This window comes from Periplaneta americana, chromosome 16 (assembly GCF_040183065.1).
Source record: "Periplaneta americana isolate PAMFEO1 chromosome 16, P.americana_PAMFEO1_priV1, whole genome shotgun sequence".
In the NCBI taxonomy this organism is placed as follows: domain Eukaryota; kingdom Metazoa; phylum Arthropoda; class Insecta; order Blattodea; family Blattidae; genus Periplaneta; species Periplaneta americana.
The window spans coordinates 180740111-180763149 of NC_091132.1; the positions used below are offsets into that span (position 1 = coordinate 180740111).

Consider the following 23039-nt stretch of genomic DNA (forward strand, 5'->3'; position numbering starts at 1 on the left):
CCGGGACACGATCCATGGCTCCGGCCGAACCCCTCTCGTAATGCTCTTACGGCGTTACTACCTGCATTTGAGACGATACACGTCATATATGCAGGATCGCATATTTAAATGACTTTATGGACATATTCAACATCAGCTGAGAAGTCCTCGGTTCGATTCCCGGTGCCGGTACGAATTTTTCTCGTATTAAATACTAATAATACTAATGATAAAATAATGATAATGAAGTTAACGAAGATGAAGATGATACTAAAAATGAAATAATAACGTAGGTAATGATGAAAGAATAATGATTATAATAGTGGGTACTGTAATCATAACCAGAGCCCGAATTTTTATAACCTAAAAATATATTAAAAAATTATCTATAAAATGACATAATAAAAAAATAAAATGAAAAGAAAATAACGTACAAATATTTGTCTTCATTTTATGGTATGACAGTACAGCACAGTTCTTACTTCTGTAACATGGAACTGAAATTGAATACTAATATTAATTTAAACTCGCTAATTTGTATGTTGTAGGAAAGTGCAAAATAAAAAGTATTATCTTATTCAGAATTATTGCAGTAGGTAACCACTAAGATGCGCAGTTTCTCAAATTTGTTGGTACATGGGGCATGTTCATGTAGCACAATTATTTATATTACCCTTCGTTTACTTCCATCGATTATTGAAATTTTGGATGAATAAATGTTAATTAATGTATAAGTTATTGTTAACTGTTTCCGTTGTTAGTTGCAAACCTTAAAACCATTCTGCTGACAGAGAAACGTAATATATCAAAAATGATAGTTGCTTTGGTGATTTAGTAATTTGAATTGGAGATTGCTCTCGTTGGTACCTAACATTTTAAGAAGTTGGAGTCCACATCTGTGGAGTAACGGTCAGCGCGTCTGGCCGCGAAACCAGGTGGCCCGGGTTCGATTCCCGGTCGGGGCAAGTTACCTGGTTGAGGTTTTTTCCGGGGTTTTCCCTCAACCCAATATGAGCAAATGCTGGGTAACTTTCGGTGCTGGACCTCGGACTCATTTCACCGGCATTATCACCTTCATCTCATTCAGACGCTAAATAACCTAAGATGTTGATAAAGCGTCGTAAAATAACCTACTAAAAAAAAAGAAGTTGGATATTGATCTTCTTGCTCCCAACACTAAAGGAGATTGCTCTTTTTCCTTGAAACAAGTGAAAAGGGATCAGAAATCTAGTAGGCTATAACTGGTATTTATTAAAATAATACAATTCAAGGACTGAATTAACTCAGTCAATTTTTTGTCTTACAAAGTAAGAGTGGGATGTTCTTAATATTATCTATATTGGACAAGTTGGCTGAACACACGTTTTTTTAATTCTCATGTCCTCTATTCTATAGGTGAATTTATGATATTCAACAGCGCTTCATTAACATTTCTGTTTTGTATGAAGTATTGGTATTAAACTTTGCGTTAGACTATATTGTAAAACTCTTGTGTATATATTTCAATTGAATCGTTGAGTTGGAAAAGGGGTCATGTCCATAGTTCTTTGTCTCTCCTGAACAATTTACTGTTCTCCAACTCAATACTAATCTAACGCACACTTCTGTGGACGGGACATGACTCCTTGTTATACGAAATGATGCGTACAGACCTAGCAGTCAGGTATCGCCAATAAACGCCATTTTGAAAAATGATGGACTTGACCCCTTTTCCAACTCACCGATTCAATTAGACTATGACTTAATTAAGACTTTATAATACTATTAAGATTTCTTCACTTATTTCATAATCTGGCTGTGAAGTAATGTACGAATACCATGGAATGTAAATAAATACAATACAACGCAACAGCACAACGAAACTAACAATTACTGAAGCTCATGTGACATTAATGCACCTGCAACAACACACAAACTTCAATAAGCAATCTGGAATAGTTGAATTTCAATAAATAATACTGTAGAACATCACATACAACACGAAAATAATAGTTGACAACACAGTCAGTCATGCTACCTGTTACAATGCAACTGATTGGTTGTTCTGGAGAATGCTCTCTTTAATCCTCAATTGAGTTAGGAAATTGTCCTGTATGATTCCAAGGGCGATTTTTAAACAGTGTTCTTAACTTGATTTTATATCCCTTGAACCCAACAACTTTCAGAAGTGAAACAGAAGTAGCGGTAAATCCCAGTGATACAAAAATAACATAAATAGGTAATTTTCCCGTTTTGAATTGGTAACCTCAATTGGTTTCTTTAGTAGGTTATTTTACAACGCTTTATCAACATCTTAGGTTATTTAGCGTCTGAAAGAGATGGTGATAATGCCGGTGAAATGAGTCTGGGGTCTAACATTGATAGTTACCCAGCATTTGCTCATATTGGGTTTGAGGGAAGACCCCGGAAAATAACTCAACCAGGTAACTTGTCCCGACCAGGAATCGGACCCGTACCCCCAGGTTTCGCGGCCAGACGCGCTAACCGTTCCTCCACAGGTGTTGACTCTCATTTGTCAGAACTCTGATTAGTGTAACATGTAGCTAATGGGCGACGAATGAAATGGAGGACGAAAGAAACCAGCCATCCTACCCTATTTTCTCCTGGCTTCGTTGCCTCATAATTGGTGCCTTTTGGTATCACCCGTGAAGTTCAGACCTATTTTCGGACAGTTCACTAAACTACAAGAACATAGCATCATGTGACATGCAAAGATTGAAGGAAAAATCACTAGCAGCGATTTTTCACCGGTGATTAAGAAATCACTCTCACTCCAGTGAGTAACTGTTCATTAACCAGTAAAACGGTGATCAAGCAGTGATTTACTCACTTCACCATAAGCAACTGTAACATATCACTATTTCTTAGTGATTTCAACATACAGCCCAATGTCTTACTTGCAGTCTTCAGCCACCTGTTGAGTAATTTTTGAACTGCTTGATATTACATGGATTTTTTTTTTTTCTGTTTTGTGAGATTTCCGATGAAGGAAAATATTGAAATTTCAGTGCTAAGTTGAACAACTTAGTGATGTGCCATAACTTTATAGCTTTTATGAAGAATTGCCAATTTATGACTCTTGTGAGATGAATATATTCATAAACAGTGGTTTTACATTGCAGTCGGAAACACTTTCAAAGTAAAAATCGTTCGATACTTAGATAGCTAGATTCTAATGCACTGTTGTAGCCCTTCTGCCCTTGTTTCAAATGTAACACTCTAGAGGTCCATGAAAGCAATGCTAGGGAAACCACCATTTGTCTATTCTTTCATCCTAGACCTCTCGCAGATTATGTTGGAATTAGCAGATTAACGGGGCCTTAAATATGATATGGTAGCTCACCAGCGAGACAAAAATTTCACTAGTCAGGATGGTGGAATTGCAGAAGCGCAAATAAAAAGTCGGAATTTTGTTCATTCAAGTAAAAATTAATTATGCCTAGTAACAAGAAGTTAGCCACCGCCGTAGCTCAGGCGGTACCATGTTTGCCTGCTGTTCCGGAGTTGCGTTCAGGCGTGGCTTCGATTCCCGCTTGGGCTGATTACCTGGTTCGGGTTTTTCCCAGGTTTTTTCAACTGTAAGGCGAATGTTAGGTAGCTTATGACGAATCCTCGATCTCATCTCGGCAAATACCATGTCATCACCAATTCCATCGACACTAAATAACCAAGTAGTTGATACAGCGTCGTTAAATAACCAGAAGAAAGGGGGCTACGGCGGCGAATTAGAATATACTGGCAAGCATGAAAAGATTTTTATTTTGAGAGTATTTGTACCTGCAAACTAAAGCCACGTGTTTATCATTATATACTTGTCACAAAAGCCACATAAGCTAAAGACAATTTTGCGTTCTTAGATGTAGCTTTCCGGGAGAATTACCACTAATATTTACCTATATTATAGTCGTTGAACCATACTAAATAACTGTGGAACGTGTGAATTAAATGGAAGGTGAGGTTAGAATTATTATGGTTAATGTAACAATGCAGGCCTACAAATACCACCAAATATGCTGCCAAATGAAAATTACATAATATTTGAGTAATACCTAAGTTAAATATTTTTATTCTTAAATTCCGCAAATAATCTCAACTAATCTGTTTTGATTTCATAATAATGTGTTTTTCTGAGTTCTGTTTTTTCCTCTGCATTCTCAATGGACCCATAAGATCACATCCTCCAATACTAATTCAAAACAGTTGATTGCTCGCATTTCGTAGTGAGAAATCATTTCATTTTGCCAATCGCCCCCACTCACTAGATCACTTCTCTAGTAATCAGCTGATACAAGGCCGCAAAATCATCATGATCGAAAATGACCTGTCACTGCTCCACCGGTGTGTGAAAAATCACGTTTTATCTCATCACTAGTGACATGGGAATACACCAGCTTCAACAGGGTTGCCAACTCGATTCTTAAAAACCTGCTATGAAACAGTGCAGAAAGTAGAAACTGCTTAATTGCTATAGTCTCAATGTGAAATGGGATTATTTTTCCTCCGTAAGTGCTAAACGTACCCGCTAAATCCCTGTGTAAGCAGTACAAATTTAATAAATTGTACCCGAAAAAGCTGATGTAACACTAACAAACGCCAGATTTAGAGAGAAAACCGCTGAATTGACGATACTAGCGTCATAGCTCTCTCTGTCACGGCCCTTTTGATCCTTACGCTTGGCCTTTGTCTTCGGCAACAATCATCTGGTTAAATAGGAGTGTCGTTTGCAGAAGTGTAAGTTCGTTCTTGAAGAGGTAGGTTCAATTTCTTACATTTAAGATATAAGTGAATATGTTATAAGTAAATGTACGATAATGGGTAACCTAGCGGGCACTGTCTCATTCATTATTTTGCATCTTCATTTGTAGGGTTTGTCTTTCAGTTGTCAAACTGGTAGGCCTAATATAAAAGTATCGCACTTATTGTAGAATGCTGAAAATGTTTCCACCACATTGAAGTGAAATTTCTCGAGAACTGAAGAGTGATAGAATTATAATAGCATGTATTTTGAAACACAATTTTCTCCTGGAGTAAAATACAATAGAAATGGATAAATATCAGCATTCATGATGACTGAAAAAGTAGGCTTACAGTATGATTCTTACTGTTATATAAAATATTGTTGGTTGGCCTGATACTCATATTTATACCAATGAGATTAATAATTTTAAATAAACATAGTAACTACAGAAAACAAGTTAAGAATGTAAACTATGCAAAGTAAAATGAAAATATAAACAATGGAAACTATGGACATACTATAATAAAGTATGATGGCATAAATAAAGATAGACCAAGTATAAAGATTATGAAAAAATGTAAGAACATATCTTTAAAATAATATGTAACAAAACACATCATTATCTGGATAGTATATGCCAATTAACCTAAACTCATTGAACTGTAAGTCCTGTAAAGACGAAGTGAAAAGAAAGATGTTTATAACTAATTGCAAAATAATAGTAGTAGTAGTAGTAGTAGTAGTAGTAGTAGTAGTAGTAGTAGTAGTAGTAATAATAATAATAATAATAATAATAATAATAATAAACAAATCTTGAAAACCAACAGATCGACTGTGAGCATCTACATATAAATAGGTACCGGTAGTTCTGACGTATACCAGGCATTCCTAATCTTCAACAAAACTACAACATTTAAGGGATCACAAAATAGCTGTTAACAATGTATATATATATATATATATATATATATATATATATATATATATATATAGCAGGTGGTACCTCTGATTGAGGTTTTCGTTGATATTGTAAGAGTGGGGATATGTTGTTCTTATGGTGGGGGTGGTTGTTTGTGTGTCATGTATTATGATGTCAAATAATATATGGGTATTGAACTGTAATTGTGTATTAAGTATATATTTTGGGTGCCAGTTACATAACGTCTTCTTTCAGTTGTGATGGATTTAATTAAGATGGAATCTGAGGTTGATCCGTTGGACTTACAGGCACAGGATAACATATACAAATTGGAAGAAAATAAGTCTTCATCAAAGGTAAATTGAAACGTCTCCCTATTTTTTATTTGTTTGTCTAAAAGCGACAGAGCAGGATATATTTGTTATTGTTCTGGGTACCGGTAATGATTAATAAAATATCATACTCGAAAAAGCATTTGCACTCATGACGTAGAATATAAATCACATTATATAAATTATTTGCACAACGAACACTTGTGTTCCTAAGATCTTGTTTCGTTTTTGTCTTCAGTTGTCTTATCTAACTTTTAACCTGTGTTGAAAGAGTTAACCAGTAACGGCCATACAGGACTATATTGTCGGTTGTTACAAGTGAAGGCAATTGATGAAAAAACTAAATAATATCATTGGTGATTTATTTTTGTTCTGTAGGAAGGGAATTTATCGCAACTGGAAGTGACAGGCATGAAGACAGAATGCGTGGACCCGAGTTACGATATCAAATCAGAGATAAAGGTTGAAGACACTCCAGTATCTACGAGCTTTGTATTCATGAGATGTGAAGTTGATGTAAGTTCATTGTCATTATACAAATGTACAGGTATGCATTTTTATTTATGTGAAAACCATTAACCGTGTTCAATATTAATAATTGTTTCTAAACTTGGATGGATTTCATTATTATATTTGAAATAGAATACTAATTCGTGAATATGTATTTCTAATAGTTAACAGAGAACTATCTGAAATATATTGACAGAGTTCTTGTGCCTAGGGACAGGATTTCATTTAGCTTTACAAAATCTTATTTTTTGTGCTGATCCATCAGTTACTATGTAGACATTCATCGATAGGTTCAAACTGCTATTTAGGTCTGTCCAAAAGTCACAAGAGATTTGGAAGTTCTTTCACTGCTTTAAGAAGTAAATTTATAGAAATACAAATAATAATAATAATAATAATAATAATAATAATACAACTGTGTTTATATTAGTTTGATTTATTTTGTTACAAACAAATCCTAAAAAAGACGTCATCGTGATCGTGCAGTGTCCAATATTCCGATTTCTTTATACTGGACTACAATCATAAAATCAGTATTTACACTGGTTACTTAGCATAATAATATTTTTTATCTGCCGTAGAATTTATCTCCTCAAAAATTTTATAAGTTTCACACTTGAAACGCTATGTTCCATCTATTCAAAACTAATTCTCAACACCATATGAAACGCTTCACAGCAAATTGGTTACGACTACTAGGTCAGATATGAAAGGTGAGTTGAATTTGATCAAGATAGCGCCGTGGACGCAAAGAAATAAGCAAAGACTGAATATTGAACAATATATGTAATTAAATATAAATAAATAAAAGAATACGAATACATAATATATAATTAACTGAAGTAATAATAAATAGTAATGATGATGAGAAAAGTATAACAATGTGAAAAATATAAAAGTGATTAAGTATGACAATAGAAGGCCGATAGTCAGGGCACTATTCTGAATTACATTAATAATAGAATATTTCAAGTTAACTTTTTTTTTTAATACATAGAGATAAAAAAATTCACAGGAGAAAAAGTTAACTTTTTCTTTTATTTCCTTGTACTTAGTTATTTATTTATTTATTTATTTATTTATTTACTTATTACTTACTCATTTATTTACTTATTATTTATTTATTTATTTACTTTTTCTTTTATTTCCTTGTACTTATTTATTTATTTATTATTTTTCATTCATCTATCTATTTATTTACTTATTACTTACCCATTTATTTACTTATTATTTATGTATTTATTTATTTACTCGTCACTTATTTATTTGCTCATTATTTGTTACTTATTTATTTATTTACTTACAATTTATTTATTTACTTTTTCATTTATTTCCTTGTACTTATTTATTTATTTATTCACTTACTCATTTATTTACCTGTTATTTATTTATTTATTTATTTAAATAAATTTTACAAGAAAAAGAGTTCATCCAAAGGGCTGGACTCTGGAAGAGTACCCAAAACGCTCGTAGCATTTCCGCGTTGAATAGCAATACTTAAGTGTTGACGCAAATTAGTAGTGCAACGGCGATCACCAGTAATGGAGATAAAAATTTGGCCGATTTGAGATACCAAAACTTTAGCGTCATGACTCCAAGGACCGAAGGTCTCCACAGCAAATGGGACAAAGATATAATTGTTAACTCGGCTTATTAAAAGGAAATGCACACACATCTCTACAATAATGCATAACTTGAAAGATATGGTAGACAGACGAGAGGAGGAATGTTTCCAAGTCTTTACTAAATACGAAGCCAATACTTTACCACAAGGCGAATAAGCCTAATAAGAGTATTATACATCTTTCCTAGCATATATCTGCCGCGATATCGAAACTTTTTTCTATAACTCAGTGGCAGCGATCTCCACGTGTCTTGTCTATACTATTCCAGAGCAAGTTTGCAAGACTCTCGCCCATAGTAGGCGCGAACAAATTTTCGAATGACTATGTATGATGATCCGCGTGTCCATTTCTCCCTCTCTCGTCTACCCACAGTTCCTCACTGCTTTGAGTTATGGAACTTTCGGGACTCCCGAGTTACAAGATGGTGCTGATGACTGAGAGCAACTTCGTTGATTGAGATGTCGTGCACGGCTCACACTGACGATATATTTCAGATTCCATAACTGAATGCAGTTATGAATCTTTTCATTGCTCATTAACAATCTGTATTATATATTATTTTATAGTAATACTAAGGCCAGTTTGCCTAAGTGGAGACAAAACCTTGATATTCTTCTATCTTACGTGAAAATAACATGTCGTATTAGAGATTGTAAATTTTGAGGAAATAATGATGTCCCATGCACATATTTTCAAGGGTGAACAGTGCTCAATTAAAGCTCTCTTCAATATTTAGTAACTTTTTTCAGGAAAATGTGTTCGATGTGGACAGAGTTAAGCAGGCACAGAAAGTGGAAATATCTTCAGAGAAGGATGAAGTGTTCCCAGAGAGGTGAGTGTACTGTGCTGGTTTAGTTTTTGTTGCAGTCTTTCTCAGCTTCATTTAATGATGATGGACAGACATTTTATAATTTATATGTTGTATCTTCCTTCGTCTCCTTCTTCATGTCTTTTATAATTTATGTGTTGTATCTTCCCTTCTTCTTCTTCTTCTTCTTCATATCTTTTATAATTTATGTGTTGTATCTTCCCTTCTTCTTCTTCTTCTTCTTCATGTCTTTTATAATTTATGTGTTGTATCTTCCCTTCTTCTTCTTCTTCTTCTTCTTCTTCATGTCTTTTATAATTTATGTGTTGTATCGTCCCTTCTTCTTCTTCTTCTTCTTCTTCTTCTTCTTCATGTCTTTTATAATTTATGTGTTGTATCTTCCCTTCTTCTTCTTCTTCTTCTTCTTCATGTCTTTTATAATTTATGTGTTGTATCGTCCCTTCTTCTTCTTCTTCTTCTTCTTCTTCATGTCTTTTATAATTTATGTGTTGTATCTTCCCTTCTTCTTCTTCTTCTTCTTCTTCTTCATGTCTTTTATAATTTATGTGTTGTATCTTCCCTTCTTCTTCTTCTTCATGTCTTTTATAATTTATGTGTTGTATCGTCCCTTCTTCTTTTTCTTCTTCTTCTTCATGTCTTTTATAATTTATGTGTTGTATCTTCCCTTCTTCTTCTTCTTCTTCTTCTTCTTCTTCTTCTTCTTCATGTCTTTTATAATTTATGTGTTGTATCGTCCCTTCTTCTTCTTCTTCTTCATGTCTTTTATAATTTATGTGTTGTATCGTCCCTTCTTCTTCTTCTTCTTCTTCTTCTTCTTCATGTCTTTTATAATTTATGTGTTGTATCGTCCCTTCTTCTTCTTCTTCTTCTTCTTCTTCATGTCTTTTATAATTTATGTGTTGTATCGTCCCTTCTTCTTCTTCTTCTTCTTCTTCTTCTTCTTCATGTCTTTTATAATTTATGTGTTGTATCGTCCCTTCTTCTTCTTCTTCTTCTTCTTCATGTCTTTTATAATTTATGTGTTGTATCTTCCCTTCTTCTTCTTCTTCTTCTTCTTCATGTCTTTTATAATTTATGTGTTGTATCTTCCCTTCTTCTTCTTCTTCTTCTTCTTCTTCATGTCTTTTATAATTTATGTGTTGTATCTTCCCTTCTTCTTCTTCTTCTTCTTCATGTCTTTTATAATTTATATGTTGTATCGTCCCTTCTTCTTCTTCTTCTTCTTCTTCTTCATGTCTTTTATAATTTATGTGTTGTATCTTCCCTTCTTCTTCTTCTTCTTCTTCATGTCTTTTATAATTTATGTGTTGTATCTTCCCTTCTTCTTCTCCTTCTTCATGTCTTTTATAATTTATGTGTTGTATCTTCCCTTCTTCTTCTTCTTCTTCTTCTTCTTCATGTCTTTTATAATTTATATGTTGTATCGTCCCTTCTTCTTCTTCTTCTTCTTCTTCTTCATGTCTTTTATAATTTATGTGTTGTATCTTCCCTTCTTCTTCTTCTTCTTCTTCTTCATGTCTTTTATAATTTATGTGTTGTATCGTCCCTTCTTCTTCTTCTTCTTCTTCTTCTTCATGTCTTTTATAATTTATGTGTTGTATCTTCCCTTCTTCTTCTTCTTCTTCATGTCTTTTATAATTTATGTGTTGTATCTTCCCTTCTTCTTCTTCTTCTTCTTCATGTCTTTTATAATTTATGTGTTGTATCTTCCCTTCTTCTTCTTCTTATTCTTCTTCTTCATGTCTTTTATAATTTATGTGTTGTATCTTCCCTTCTTCTTCTTCTTCTTCTTCTTCTTCTTCTTCATGTCTTTTATAATTTATGTGTTGTATCTTCCCTTCTTCTTCTTCTTCTTCTTCTTCTTCTTCATGTCTTTTATAATTTATATGTTGTATCTTCTCTTCTTCTTCTTCTTCTTAAAGCACTACAACTTCCTTGATGTTTTGACCTTCGCAATGATCTCTTTCCATTTCTCTCTATCTTGGACAATTTTGGGCCAATTCTGAATCCTCAATAATGTTATATCTTCCAGTACGTCATCCCTCCATCTATTTTTTGGCCTTCCTTTTGCTCTTGTCGTTAGAGGTTGCCACTGGTAGACCTTATTCACCAGTCTATCATTTTGCATTCGGTTTACATGTCCAAACCATCCTAGTCTTTGAGCTTTAATAAAATTTATTATATTTTTATTTTTAATTGTCTTATTTAATTCCATGTTGGTTTGGATCCTCCATGTACCATCTTTTTCTTTGATTGGTCCCATTATCCTACGCAAAATTTTCCTTTCAAAAATCAAAAGCTTTTGTTTTATTCTTTCCTTCGCCACCCAGGTTTCACATGCATTTGTCACATTTGGTCTTATAATTGTTTTATATAGTTTGAATTTTGCTGACTTAGATATTAATTTACTTTTGAACATCATTTTGTTCGCAAAATATGCTTTATTGCCAGGGCAATTTATTCTCTCATTTATTTTTTCTTCTATACTATTATTTTGGTTTATAATGGAACCTAAATATTTAAACGAATTTACTTCTTCTTAAGTAATATTTTCTATTTTAAGATCTTTTGTTGCTCTATGTTTTGTGTTATTTAAATATTTAGTTTTAGATATGTTGTATCTACCATTTATATGTGGTTAATTTTATTGTCGCTCAATATATGTTACCCGTTGCGAGAAAAGGAACCTAAAGTCTTGAAAGGAAATTTTACAGGAGAGGAAAAATAACGAGTTTGAGGTGTAAAAACTGCATTTCTATATTTTGACATCTTGCGCTATCTGTAGACTTTCTTTACATACCAAACTAAAGACATAATTTTACATACTGCTTCTTAAATACCTGATTATTTCTTATAGTTGCTAAGTAAACAAGTGAAAACTTTAATTACCCAAGTTTTTCTCGAAAAGTACATAATGTAATGTCAACATTCAGTAAGTAATATATGATAAACTCTAGCACCTAAAACCATGCATTTTTTTAATGTTCAGTATTTCACCCTCTTTTTCAAACCACAAAAAACAAAAAAAATGAAAAATCTTACTTTAGGTTCCATTTCCTGCCACTGGTCACATATTTTTGTACTAAGTTGATATGATTCACCAAAATTATCATTACCATGATTTGTAAGATATTACAATTCTTATTATACCTGCTGTGTTATTGTTCTAGTGTCCTTTGGGAATTATGGTTCTATTAATGTGCCATCACATATATGAAACATGTACTTTTGGGAGAATATCGTTGCAAACCAATAATAACATTCGAGACCAATTCTGTTTCCATTAACTGTGAACAAAGCATTTTTCCAGCCAAGGTTAGGATTCTAAAAAAGAAAAAACGAACTGCTATGTTATAATAACATTCACAAGAATCAGACATATTTCAAAACTAATCTATAAGATTAATAACAGGTGGTATTATATCTACTCCAGTGAGAGCCGAGCAGATACTTGCCCAAAACATCCCCGTTATATGAAAATTAAAAAAGAATTTACCACACTGGGTAACTAAAGACACTTTCAAGCAATACTTGAGTTTGTATCGGGATAAAAAGACATTTTAAACGTTATCTGGAATCCTAAGAACATTCTTTCCAAAATGGTTAAAAATATATAAAAGAAACATGATTTAGAACTTTCAAATAAATTAGAAAAACTACTACTTCCAAGTCATCTACTATCAATTTTACAGTCAGAATTAAATTTGAATCTACACAAAATATGCCATGCAAACTAGGTGAAAAACAATACCTTCAGAGACTATTCAAACAATATAACCTAAAATAGATTGGATTCATTTTTACACAGATGGATCACTTGCAGATAACAATGAAAGTGCAGGTGCTGGAAATTACTTAGTCTCTACCTCTTAGCCAACTTGCAAGTTATACTGTTATCGTTTACTTCAGTTTCTAAAATTTCTTTATTTGTGTAAAAAAATTACCACTACTGCTTACAATAGTGCCAACGCTATTTAGATCTTTGTAATAGGTGTTGTCGTAAAGTAGTACCAAAGTGAAAAGAGTATTGTGTAACAGCTAGTATTTTGTACACTGAAGTTTAAAGATATTTGATTTACGAATTTATGATCCTGCAAACTAACTTTCCAACCACGTGATATGTCAGAACCAAAGATATAAAAACTGACAAACTCTAAAAGAGTTCCACTTGTTCTCAATAAGTGGCACTATTATTGTGGCGGTTAAAAAAGTCACAGGGAAAATGATTATGTTAATTAAGCACAAATTATTCTCATAATTGACAATATCATCGATTTCCACCTAAATCCAGTCGTGTTTTAGAATCAGTAGAGGGGAATGAAAAATTGAATTCAATAATGCGGGTATATTTACGTACGATTGGCAACACTATTATCTTCGCTATCTATTCATTGAAGTAATAACTAAAGAAGTCACACTTATACCAACAAATTATTCAAGGTGCTGATACATTTTGTATTTCTAAACAAAGAACTGTTATGTACATATTATTTCCCCATTTCTTGCGGTGACTGATATTTTTTAATATTAATTTCAGCATTGTACATAATGTCAAGAATAGTGTGTCTCGAGAACATACCAGCATTGATCGTGAAGAAGATAATTTCATACAGTGTGATAGCAGAAGACCGGACTCTGCAAAAATCGGCGACGTCATCCGTAATTCTATGAAGTGTAAGAAATATAACGACCTTTTTGGAACACCGAAATCGCCGGAACTTGATCATCAAATACACACAATAAAAAAGTTATTCAAGTGCAATGAGTGTAAAAAGTGTTTTCCACGATTGTCAGAGTTAAAGCGGCATATACGCGTTCACACAGGCGAAAGATCATTCAAATGCGAGGTGTGTGGAAAGTGTTTCTCACAATTCGGAAATCTAACGCAACATACACGCATTCACACAGGCGAAAGGCCATTCAAATGCGAAGTTTGTGGAAAGTGTTTCTCACAATTAGGACACTTAACGCAACATGTACGCATGCACACGGGAGAAAGGAAATTCAAGTGCGATGTATGTGGAAAGTGCTTTCCACATTTAGGACATTTAACGCGTCACGTACGGATTCATACAGGCGAAAGGCCATTAAAATGCGAGGTGTGTGGAAAGTCTTTCTTAGAATTGGGACATATAAGGGAACATTTACGCATTCACACAGGCGAGAGGCCGTTCAAATGCGAGTTGTGTGGAAAATGTTTCTTAGCTTCGGGAGATTTAAACAGACATTCACGCATACACACTGGCGAAAAGCCATTCAAATGCGAGGGGTGTGGAAAAAGTTTTTCACAATCGTCAGCTTTAAGGAGACATGCACGTTTACATATAGGCGAAAGCCATTGAAATGAGAAGTGAATGGAATTTGTTTCGAAGCATCAGGGTTTTTAAGCAAACATTCGCGAATACACAGGAGAAAAAAGTGATTGAAATTTGAGGTGTGTGAAAAATGTTTCTTAGAATTGGACATATAAGGGAAGAATAACTCCTTCACAGAGGCGAATGGCCATTCAAATGCGAGTGGTGTGGAAAAAGTTATTCACAATAGCTTTAGGCCCGTAACACATTTGCAGAGTTTTCGCCAGGGAGAAATGTGTTGCAAGAAAGAGGCGAAGAGCCTTCCTCCACGCACTTGGCGAGTTCTCGCTATCACAGATCACACCTCGCTATGATCATCTATGCGCTGCCTTCATGCTGAAAGCATATATCTGATTATAGTAATCACTAGTTGGGGGAAATATTATAGATTATGTATTTACGTATATTGTCGTACTTAAATATATAACCTGTAAGTATATTGTCGGACTTTACAAATTACGTAGGAACGCTATGTTGAATCTGAGTATTCAGATGATGAGGAAATGTAGTTACATGAACATATTTTGTTAATGGAAAGAAGAAGTAGGCCTAAAATTAAAGCCAGAAATATCCGAAAATCACATTGTATCTCACGAAAATAAGGGCGCGTTTTGGTCACTGGTTTCGATTTGAATGCTACGTTTAGGCGTTATTTCAGGTTGAATGGACCACAGTTTTTTGCCATTCATGATATGACAGAGGATTCTTTGCTATGTTGAGATTAAAATTATGTACCGGTAAACTGTTAAGACATATAGATACATTATTTCAAATGTTTAATTAATACTATTAAATCTCATCAAACTAAAATATAGCCCTATTTATTTTCAGATAATCTGATATTTGTCTCCAGATTTCTTTTTTAAGTTTCCTTTTTTTATAGTTTTCATCTCGTGTATCATATAAATACGTCTATGGGTGACATCGTACAACTTCGATAAATTTCTGACTGCAATTATCAGCCATCTTTCCCCATTTTCAAATAAAAACAATACAATTCATCGCCACCTGTGATATCTTTTTCTACATTCAATCGTCATAAAGAGTATAAATGTCAAACATCCTTGATAAATGTGTCAAGAAAATTTGCTGAGCTACCGATTCCAGCGAGAAACTCGCGCGAGGTTTTTGCTTTATAAAACGACAATTTCGTTTAGTAATACAGTTAACTGAAAATTTATGAATGTACTTATCATATCCATTAATAATTAATGGTTGTTATAAACATAATATAATTATAGGTTATGTTATTTGTTACTGCTGAACACGATAAAGCCTTATAAAATATTAGAATGTTTGTATATTTTAAGGCAAGAAATTGAATGTATGTGTGTGCGTGCGTGCGTGTTTTTTTTTTCTATTTGCACAATCTGCCACTCGTATATTTCAAACAGAAAAGAAATAACTGAACTTGGATCATCTAACTTAATCTGAGAAATTTCTTCAGTCAAATTTGACTTTAGTTTAAGACAAATTAATCTCAGATTAGACTTTATACAACACAAAATTTCAAGTTCAGCTAGAACGAAGATCGATTTAACCTCTGATCTAAGATTAAATGGTTTATACAATCGCCCCTTAATGTAGTAACAGTAGTAGTAATAATAGGCCTATGGTAATGGTAGGCCTAGTGGCAATGATAATGGTAAGTTTAGTGATAATACTAGTACTGGTAATAGACCTAGTAGTACTGATAATAGTAGGCATAGTAGTAGCAGTACTAGTAAATTAGTGGCCATCAATTATATTTTCACCAATGTGTTTTCATTTATTGCAACCAAAAACCAAAATTACTGTAGAAAACAGAAATTACATGATCCATTCACTGATTCTGAAATAAAACTGTCTTATACAGATGCTGTCTAATTTCTGATGCACTTTACTATTGTAATCCACTGCAATATGATGGCACTTTAACCCTTACATACATTGTTGAAATCAACCGTATACGCCTGATGAAATGGTTTACTGCGAAAACATTATCCAAGAAATGATCTGACAATTCTGTACATTATCCAAGAAATGATCTGACAATTCTGTAAACACGTTCAAATGAGAAACTGCATTTAGAACATTGTTCCGAATCTTAAGGAATGCATGTTTTCCTGGGCAACCTACAATAGTATGTTGTACTTGTCTAATCTGTCTTTCAGTGTCCTTACACACAGTTACCACATCTTTCGATGGAATAACAAGACCACTATTATTTTTTCGAAGGAAAAAATCTACATGAGAACAATAATTTTTCCCCTTAATCACAAGTGCTGTGTCACAAATGTCATATTTTACTAGTGAACCAATTCTTTTAGCTACAAATCGAGCTATATAAAATACAATGTTAAATGAATATTCAGAAAGGTTAGAAGGTATTGCGACATAATCATGATCTGTAACTAACACATTATCCTGGACATTTAAGACATCAAGTTGGCGGTCACTACAAAAAAATTTAGGATCCATTTCGATCGTCCAGTTCAAAAGTGCGACAACTCAAACATTGCCATTTTTCAGTTATTTATACTACTGAAAGCCCCTTTCGGAGGTCTTTCCGATTCAGTATTGAGATAACTCATATTTACAACCAAAAAGAAAAAAACTAAATAAACTGGTTTAGAAATAATTATAACTATGGATTTCATTAATTCATTATCAGTACATTTCGAAATGTATTAATAATGAACTGGAAGATTGTGATAAACTCGTCCTGAATACTGACTCATTTCTAATTGTCGTGATTATGAACCAGAACTCTGTTCCTTTCTAAGTGATTTACAGACGTGGACAAATTATTAACAAAATTGACGATTTTATATGATAATTCTATTTACAAAATTTGACTTTACAATTTACACTACAGTTGATGATTTTGCATATTTCTATCACTGTAGTAGACAGAAATATTAAAAAATGTCAACTGTAGTTTACACTGAAGAGCCAAATTTTGTATAAATTTATAATAAAAATCTTTAATTTTGCTAAAAATTTGTAAATATGCAAAAATGTCAACTGCAGTCTAAATCGAAGAGTCAAATTTTGTAAAAATATAAAATAAAAATCTTCAGTTTTGCTAATAATTTGTAAATATCCAAAATGTGAACTGTAGTCCAAATTGAAGAGTCAAAGTTGGTAAAAATATATAGTAAAAATCTTCAGTTTTGCTAATAATTTGTAAATATGCAAAAATATCAAATGTAGTCCAAATTGAAGAGTCAAATTTTCTAAAAATATACAATACAAATCTTCAATTTTGCTAATAATTTGGAAATACGCAAAAATGTCAACTGTAGTCTGAATTGAAGAATCATATTTTGTAAAAATATATATTACAAATGCTCAATTTTGCTAATAATTTGTCCAGGTCTCTATTTGAAACTTTCAACTGAAGATATCTCAAAACTTAATTTTTTTTTTAGTTGTCGCACTTTTGAACTAGACGATCGGTTTGTACTCCACGAGCTCTCAGATTTTCTTCACGTTGCTATGACAATAAAGGGACATCTGTTTGTGCAACTGCATTATCAGAACTCTTGCATTTAACTTCATTTCTGACAAGTAAATGTTTATATTGACTCTTGAATTGAATAGCAGAAGGGTTCTTGTTCCACCCCAGTCTGCTGCGAACCATACAAAAAGAAAACAATTCTGTGTGGTCTTGGCTGAGTTTGTACGTGATGAGATACTTAAGCATATTAGTATGTACAAGATCATTAAAAATTTCCTGTAAACATTTGATGGTGCAAAGGAACCCAAGAACAGTAGTATTTTTTCCAGTTTGCAGCAACAACCTATTGTTACAGCTTTTAAGGCCTGATAAATATCCTTCTGCCATACTTAAGAATGGTTCCCATTCGCTTTGACATTGCTGCTTTGTAGCCTTTTCCTAGACAGTACTTTGAATTGCAGAGATAAAAAGTCTATCAAACAAAAAAACAAAAATCTGCGCGTATGAAATAAGGAAGCTTTAAATCAGCAGCAGGAAAATTAGAGCCTTGCCAACAGATGAACTAAGTAACTGGGTAGCTAATTTTACTTTCATTTGTTGCCCAGTAAAATCTAAATGATTTCTCCTCAGTTTATATGCTAGAGTCAACATTTCAGTATCCTGAAGCTCAGGTAATTTTTAAATATATTCCCGGTTACCAGACATAAAGTCCAGGATTATAATGTCCATACGTCAAAATGTCCATAGTATAATGTGCACGTTGTAAATGTCCATGTTAAATCGTCCAGAGTCAAAATGTCCATAGAATAATGTGCAAGTTGAAAATGTCCATGTTAAATCGTCCAGAGTCAAAATGTCCATAGAATAATGTGCACGTTGAAAATGTCCATGTTAAATCGTCCAGAGTCAAAATGTCCATAGAATAATGTGCACGTTGAAAATGTCCATGTTAAATAGTCAAGAGTCATAATGTCCATAGCTCTATAATGTACACTATATCCATTGTTCAAGGTAGTTATAGTAATCTATGTAATAATTTTCAAGTACAGTACTAATCAGAACTGAAAGTTTTGAAGATGGAACGAAATTCTCAGTTAGTGCCATTACAGAAGAGTAAGCCACTTCTTTCTTTCCGTGGGTACCTGTACCAACATCATGACTTTAATAGAGATAGGACAAAAATATATTGGCAATGCAGGGAAAGAAAAATTTTAATGCTGCAATGATAACAGCAACCTGGATAACATTCGGGTTTTGCGGGATGGCACAGATAAGCATTTACATAGTGCCGATGAAGCAGGTATAGAAGTAAAGTGCATCATGAACCGTGTTAAGATAAGAGAAAGAGTGTTGGCTGTACATGATCCATCCATTTGGCGATCTATACAGTGCCTAAAGCGCGAAGGAAATAAAGTTTGGAGACAAATATTGCAAGAAAGAGGGGGGGGGGCATAAATAAATTAAAGCGATGGTGAATAAAACGTATTTGACGAATTCAGGACCGTTTTTGCAAAACTTGCTAACTGCAAAATTAAGATTTAGGTGGATTCGTTAACATAAAGCAGGCCACTACATGATGTTAAAGTTATCTTAGTAAAATTGGATTATTTCTCTTCATAGTAGTGTGTCAAAGTGTAATGGTTGCACCTATAACCTATTTGTCTCCATTCAGTTTTTTGTGTCTCCTGTAAAATTTAGTTTTTTTTTTTTCAGTTAGCAAGTTCTGCAAAAACGATCCTCAAAATTCTACAGATTGTGGGAAACTACAACAGGTACAAATAAAATGGAGAAATTCTCATATAGCTACCTTAAAAGTATTGGTTGCTATCTTAAAAGTGGGGCTCTGGTTCCCGATGATTAGTAACTTATTTGTACGAGTTATAGAATAAAATTTGTCTTCTATTCAAGCAGAATTATTTTCCTTTGAACTTGGACATTATGGACGTTTGGCAATGGACATTTTCACCTTACGAACGTTTTATCAGATGGGCTTTCTGTCGTATGAACATTTTGACCTTATGGAGGTTTTATCATATGGACGTTCTGTAGAATGGACTATATACGGTGGAAGCATATTCCCATTTTATAACCCGATCTTAATTACCAATTAGTATTTTCTGGTTCCCAAATACATTTCCGATTAATTTTAACATGTGTAATGCATAGAAAAATGTGTACACTTTTTTATCGGTGTAGAAAATATGGGTTAAGAGTCCCATTTGCTGCTATGGAAGCTCCTAATTTAGACAATGTGGCAAAATTACTTTGGAGTCCATCACATGTTATGGATATGACTTTCACTCCAGCGTCATGTAGTCTTACAATACTTTCATTAATTTAATTTACTTTTATGTCTGAAGCTGAGCCATTTATTAAAAAATAAGTTTTTCGAATCTTCCAATTAGCATTAATGGCCACAGCCATTTTTACCGAGACTTCCCGAGCTTCCACTTCAGAATCAACCATAACATCAGCACCCACAAAACATTTACCATTCCAGTCGACTCTTTTCCTAATTGCCATTTCATCAAAAGCAAGAGCTATGTGCATAGTGTGTCAGGAATTTTCTGCTCTACTCTTGATAGCGTGAAATGCTTCTGAAGTGAAGCACGGTAAGAATTTACAGAATTACAAATGTTTCTAAGAGTATTTACATGTGGCAAACAAAGATTTAATGATTCCCTTACAAAATTATAGCCTGCTGGTGAATAAAAGTGAAGGGTAACTGCAAATACCTTCAATGTATCACTAAACTCTGCATTTACAGGAATAGCCACCCTCCAAAAGATTTCTAAACTTGCATCTGAAAAATTCTCCTTTAAAATTCAAGCAGCCTCTTCGCTTACAAGATTTCTTTGTTTTAGAGCTAGGATCAGCTGTTTTAATTCATTAATTTTTAAGTCTTTTCGTTCACATTTTCTTTTTAATAACACGAGTTCCTTTCGAACGTCTTCGTATTGTCTCTCCTTTCGTTTTAAAGTCTCCCTCATCTTGTTGATAGCTTCAGTGGGGGAACCTGTACGAGGGTTTACACACGAGTAAATATGATCTTTCACAATACCGGTACCTGCAGTATTTCTAATGCACTTAGAATTTTCACTTGTGGCTGGTGCAGTATTTCTAATGCACTTACAATTTTCACTTGTAGCTGGTGCAGTATTTCTAATGCACTTAGAATTTTCACTTGCAGCTGATGTTGAAGAATTGTCCTCTGCATCCCTCAGAGTGCTGTTACTAACAACACATCGAACCTTATGGCGTGTTTTTGTTTTCTACAAGTAAAGAAAATAACAAAATGTAGCTAGACCTAAAAGAAATTGGTGGTCACAAATCACTTTTACTGAGCTGTATAATGATAAACATCCATTTATCTTTATAGTAATATGTCAGGTAGGTAATTTCATAGAAGACGGGCACCTGGTAGGATGTACTAAGTATCACCAACTTTTTTACTTTAGAGTTAAATGTTAGTGATTTTTAGTGACTGTTATATGTTAGTTCTAGGTTTTTATACGAGGTGTCGCATTGATGATGTTTCAATTTGATTGGTTATAGTTGTCATTTGTTCTAGAATTTTCGTTAATTTTGAATGGGTAATAACGTCAGTAAGTTGTTCTTGGTTGTTTGACGTGTCTGATGGGTAAACCTATTGAAAGTTTGTCATTTTATGATATCTGTGAAAGACGTGTGAACATAGAACAGAGTATTAAATTTTATGTCGATTTTGGTTCAGTTCTTTCGCTGGTGAATAAGAATTGTGTCGATTGTTGACGAGAAAACTGTTCCTGTGATTCCACGGAATTGTTTACTGAATTTTCCGTACAAGTTAAGGTGTAATAAGAGTTCAAAGAGAATTTCATTTTGTGGAAACACATTGTTTAGTTATGTGAAGTTGGCTGTACGACAAAGTGTTGGTTTAGTTCTTTGTTGGCTGCATGGCTTAAGTTTAGATTGCCTTGAAGCCTGTGTCATAATGCAAGTGACGTGGTTGTCTTTGAAGACGTCAGTGAGGATTGAATTTTGTTTGATTAGGTGATAAATTATTGTTTTGTTTTGTGTTTTAGTGATTTGTGGGGGTAAAGTGCGGACAAAAACTGCCAGAAAAGTACTACCAATTATGAAATTCGAATGCCACCAAACACCATAAAAATCAAAGATGAAAAATTAAACATATTTTCATTTCTTGAAGGGCTCTTTCTTCCTTAAAAATATGAATATATGTTTGATTTTCCATCTTTGATTTTGTGATGTTTGGTGACATTTGAACTTCATAGTTGCCAGAACGTTTTGGTAGTTTTCGTCAGATATGTTGGATTTTGCCCGTCTTCTAGGAAATTACCGTCAAGTACAGTACTGTACATACCTTGATAAGATGGGCAGGAAAATTGAATTTAGTTGGCACTGCATCGTCTTTAAGGTGTCTTCTGTTTGCTGTGTTGGCTAAGAAACATGTCTCCTCGAAATGCTCGGAGCAAACGTAATGGTTTGCTGTTGGTTTAAACGTGTCACGTTTAAGTTCCCTCAACCATTCTTTCAACAAATCTGGTTTTTTTAATGGAAACCTGGAATAAAAGGTAGACAACTATATTGCGCTTATTTGTTAAGGAAACTAAAAAATAACACACGATTACGACGAATTTATATTAACACCACCAGCACGTGCTATAAATTAATGATTGCCTACTTACTTGAAGAAATGTATGGCAACTCCTTTCTCGAATTTGTTAAAACAATTAATTGCGGCACAGTACTTCACCATGTCCTTGTTATTTCCTTTCAAGTGTACTTATATATTTATTCAACTTTCTCAACAAAAACGAACTGCTCGCACTCCCGGCTAAGCAACAACTCACTTTAATGGCGGCCAAACAACGGTTCAATTTTGTACGTGAAACTAGCGCCGTTGGTATCTCTAATTATAGCACGGCCGACTTGATTCGCTTCTCTTACAATACTTTCATTAATTTAATTTACTTTTATGTCTGAAGCTACGCCATTTATTGAAAAGTAAGCTATTGGTATCTTCCAATTAGGATTAATGGCTTCGCGAAAGTAACATCAAGTCGGCCATGGTTATATATTACACACTCTTTTCTTGAAAGCTTTTTGGCTAAAACGACGACAGTGCTTCTCTGGAGCAGTGAGATCCGTTTTGTCGGCCCATTTCACATCATCATTGATTTTCATTCTTCCTGAATTCTGACAGTCCAGGCCAGGCAGAGGTTGTAAAGTGTAGTCTTTAGGTGGATAGTTCAATATTTGTTTATCTGGTTTTGCAATTGTGGAAGACTTTTACCAACTTTTACCTCTA

The 23039-nt window shown here is 33.6% G+C and overlaps 1 protein-coding gene and 1 long non-coding RNA gene across 2 annotated transcripts; one reads left to right on the forward strand and one right to left on the reverse strand.

Annotated features, from left to right (window-relative positions):
- Positions 1 to 4661: 4661 nt before the first annotated feature.
- LOC138692143 (uncharacterized) lies at positions 4662 to 8953 on the forward strand. Its single transcript, XM_069815162.1, has 4 exons — positions 4662 to 4730; positions 5892 to 5992; positions 6347 to 6484; positions 8853 to 8953. Exons 2-4 carry the CDS (start codon positions 5897 to 5899, stop codon positions 8937 to 8939), a joined length of 321 nt encoding a protein of 106 aa, XP_069671263.1. The 5' UTR covers positions 4662 to 4730; positions 5892 to 5896; the 3' UTR covers positions 8940 to 8953.
- A 7085-nt stretch (positions 8954 to 16038) lies between these two features.
- Positions 16039 to 22773, reverse strand: LOC138692144 (uncharacterized). The gene is made up of 3 exons (XR_011330020.1): positions 22417 to 22773; positions 22092 to 22290; positions 16039 to 21000 (listed from the first exon to the last, which is right to left on the reverse strand). It is a non-coding gene; the product is annotated as an uncharacterized lncRNA (long non-coding RNA).
- Positions 22774 to 23039: the final 266 nt, after the last annotated feature.

Excerpts from the sequence above, each read along its gene's own strand:
- LOC138692143 (XM_069815162.1), top strand. The coding sequence starts at position 5,897 with ATGGATTTAATTAAGATGGAATCTGAGGTTGATCCGTTGGACTTACAG. Across the intron at positions 5,993-6,346 it reads AAAATAAGTCTTCATCAAAG|GAAGGGAATTTATCGCAACT; the intron begins GTAAATTGAAAC and ends TTTGTTCTGTAG. Across the intron at positions 6,485-8,852 it reads TCATGAGATGTGAAGTTGAT|GAAAATGTGTTCGATGTGGA; the intron begins GTAAGTTCATTG and ends AACTTTTTTCAG.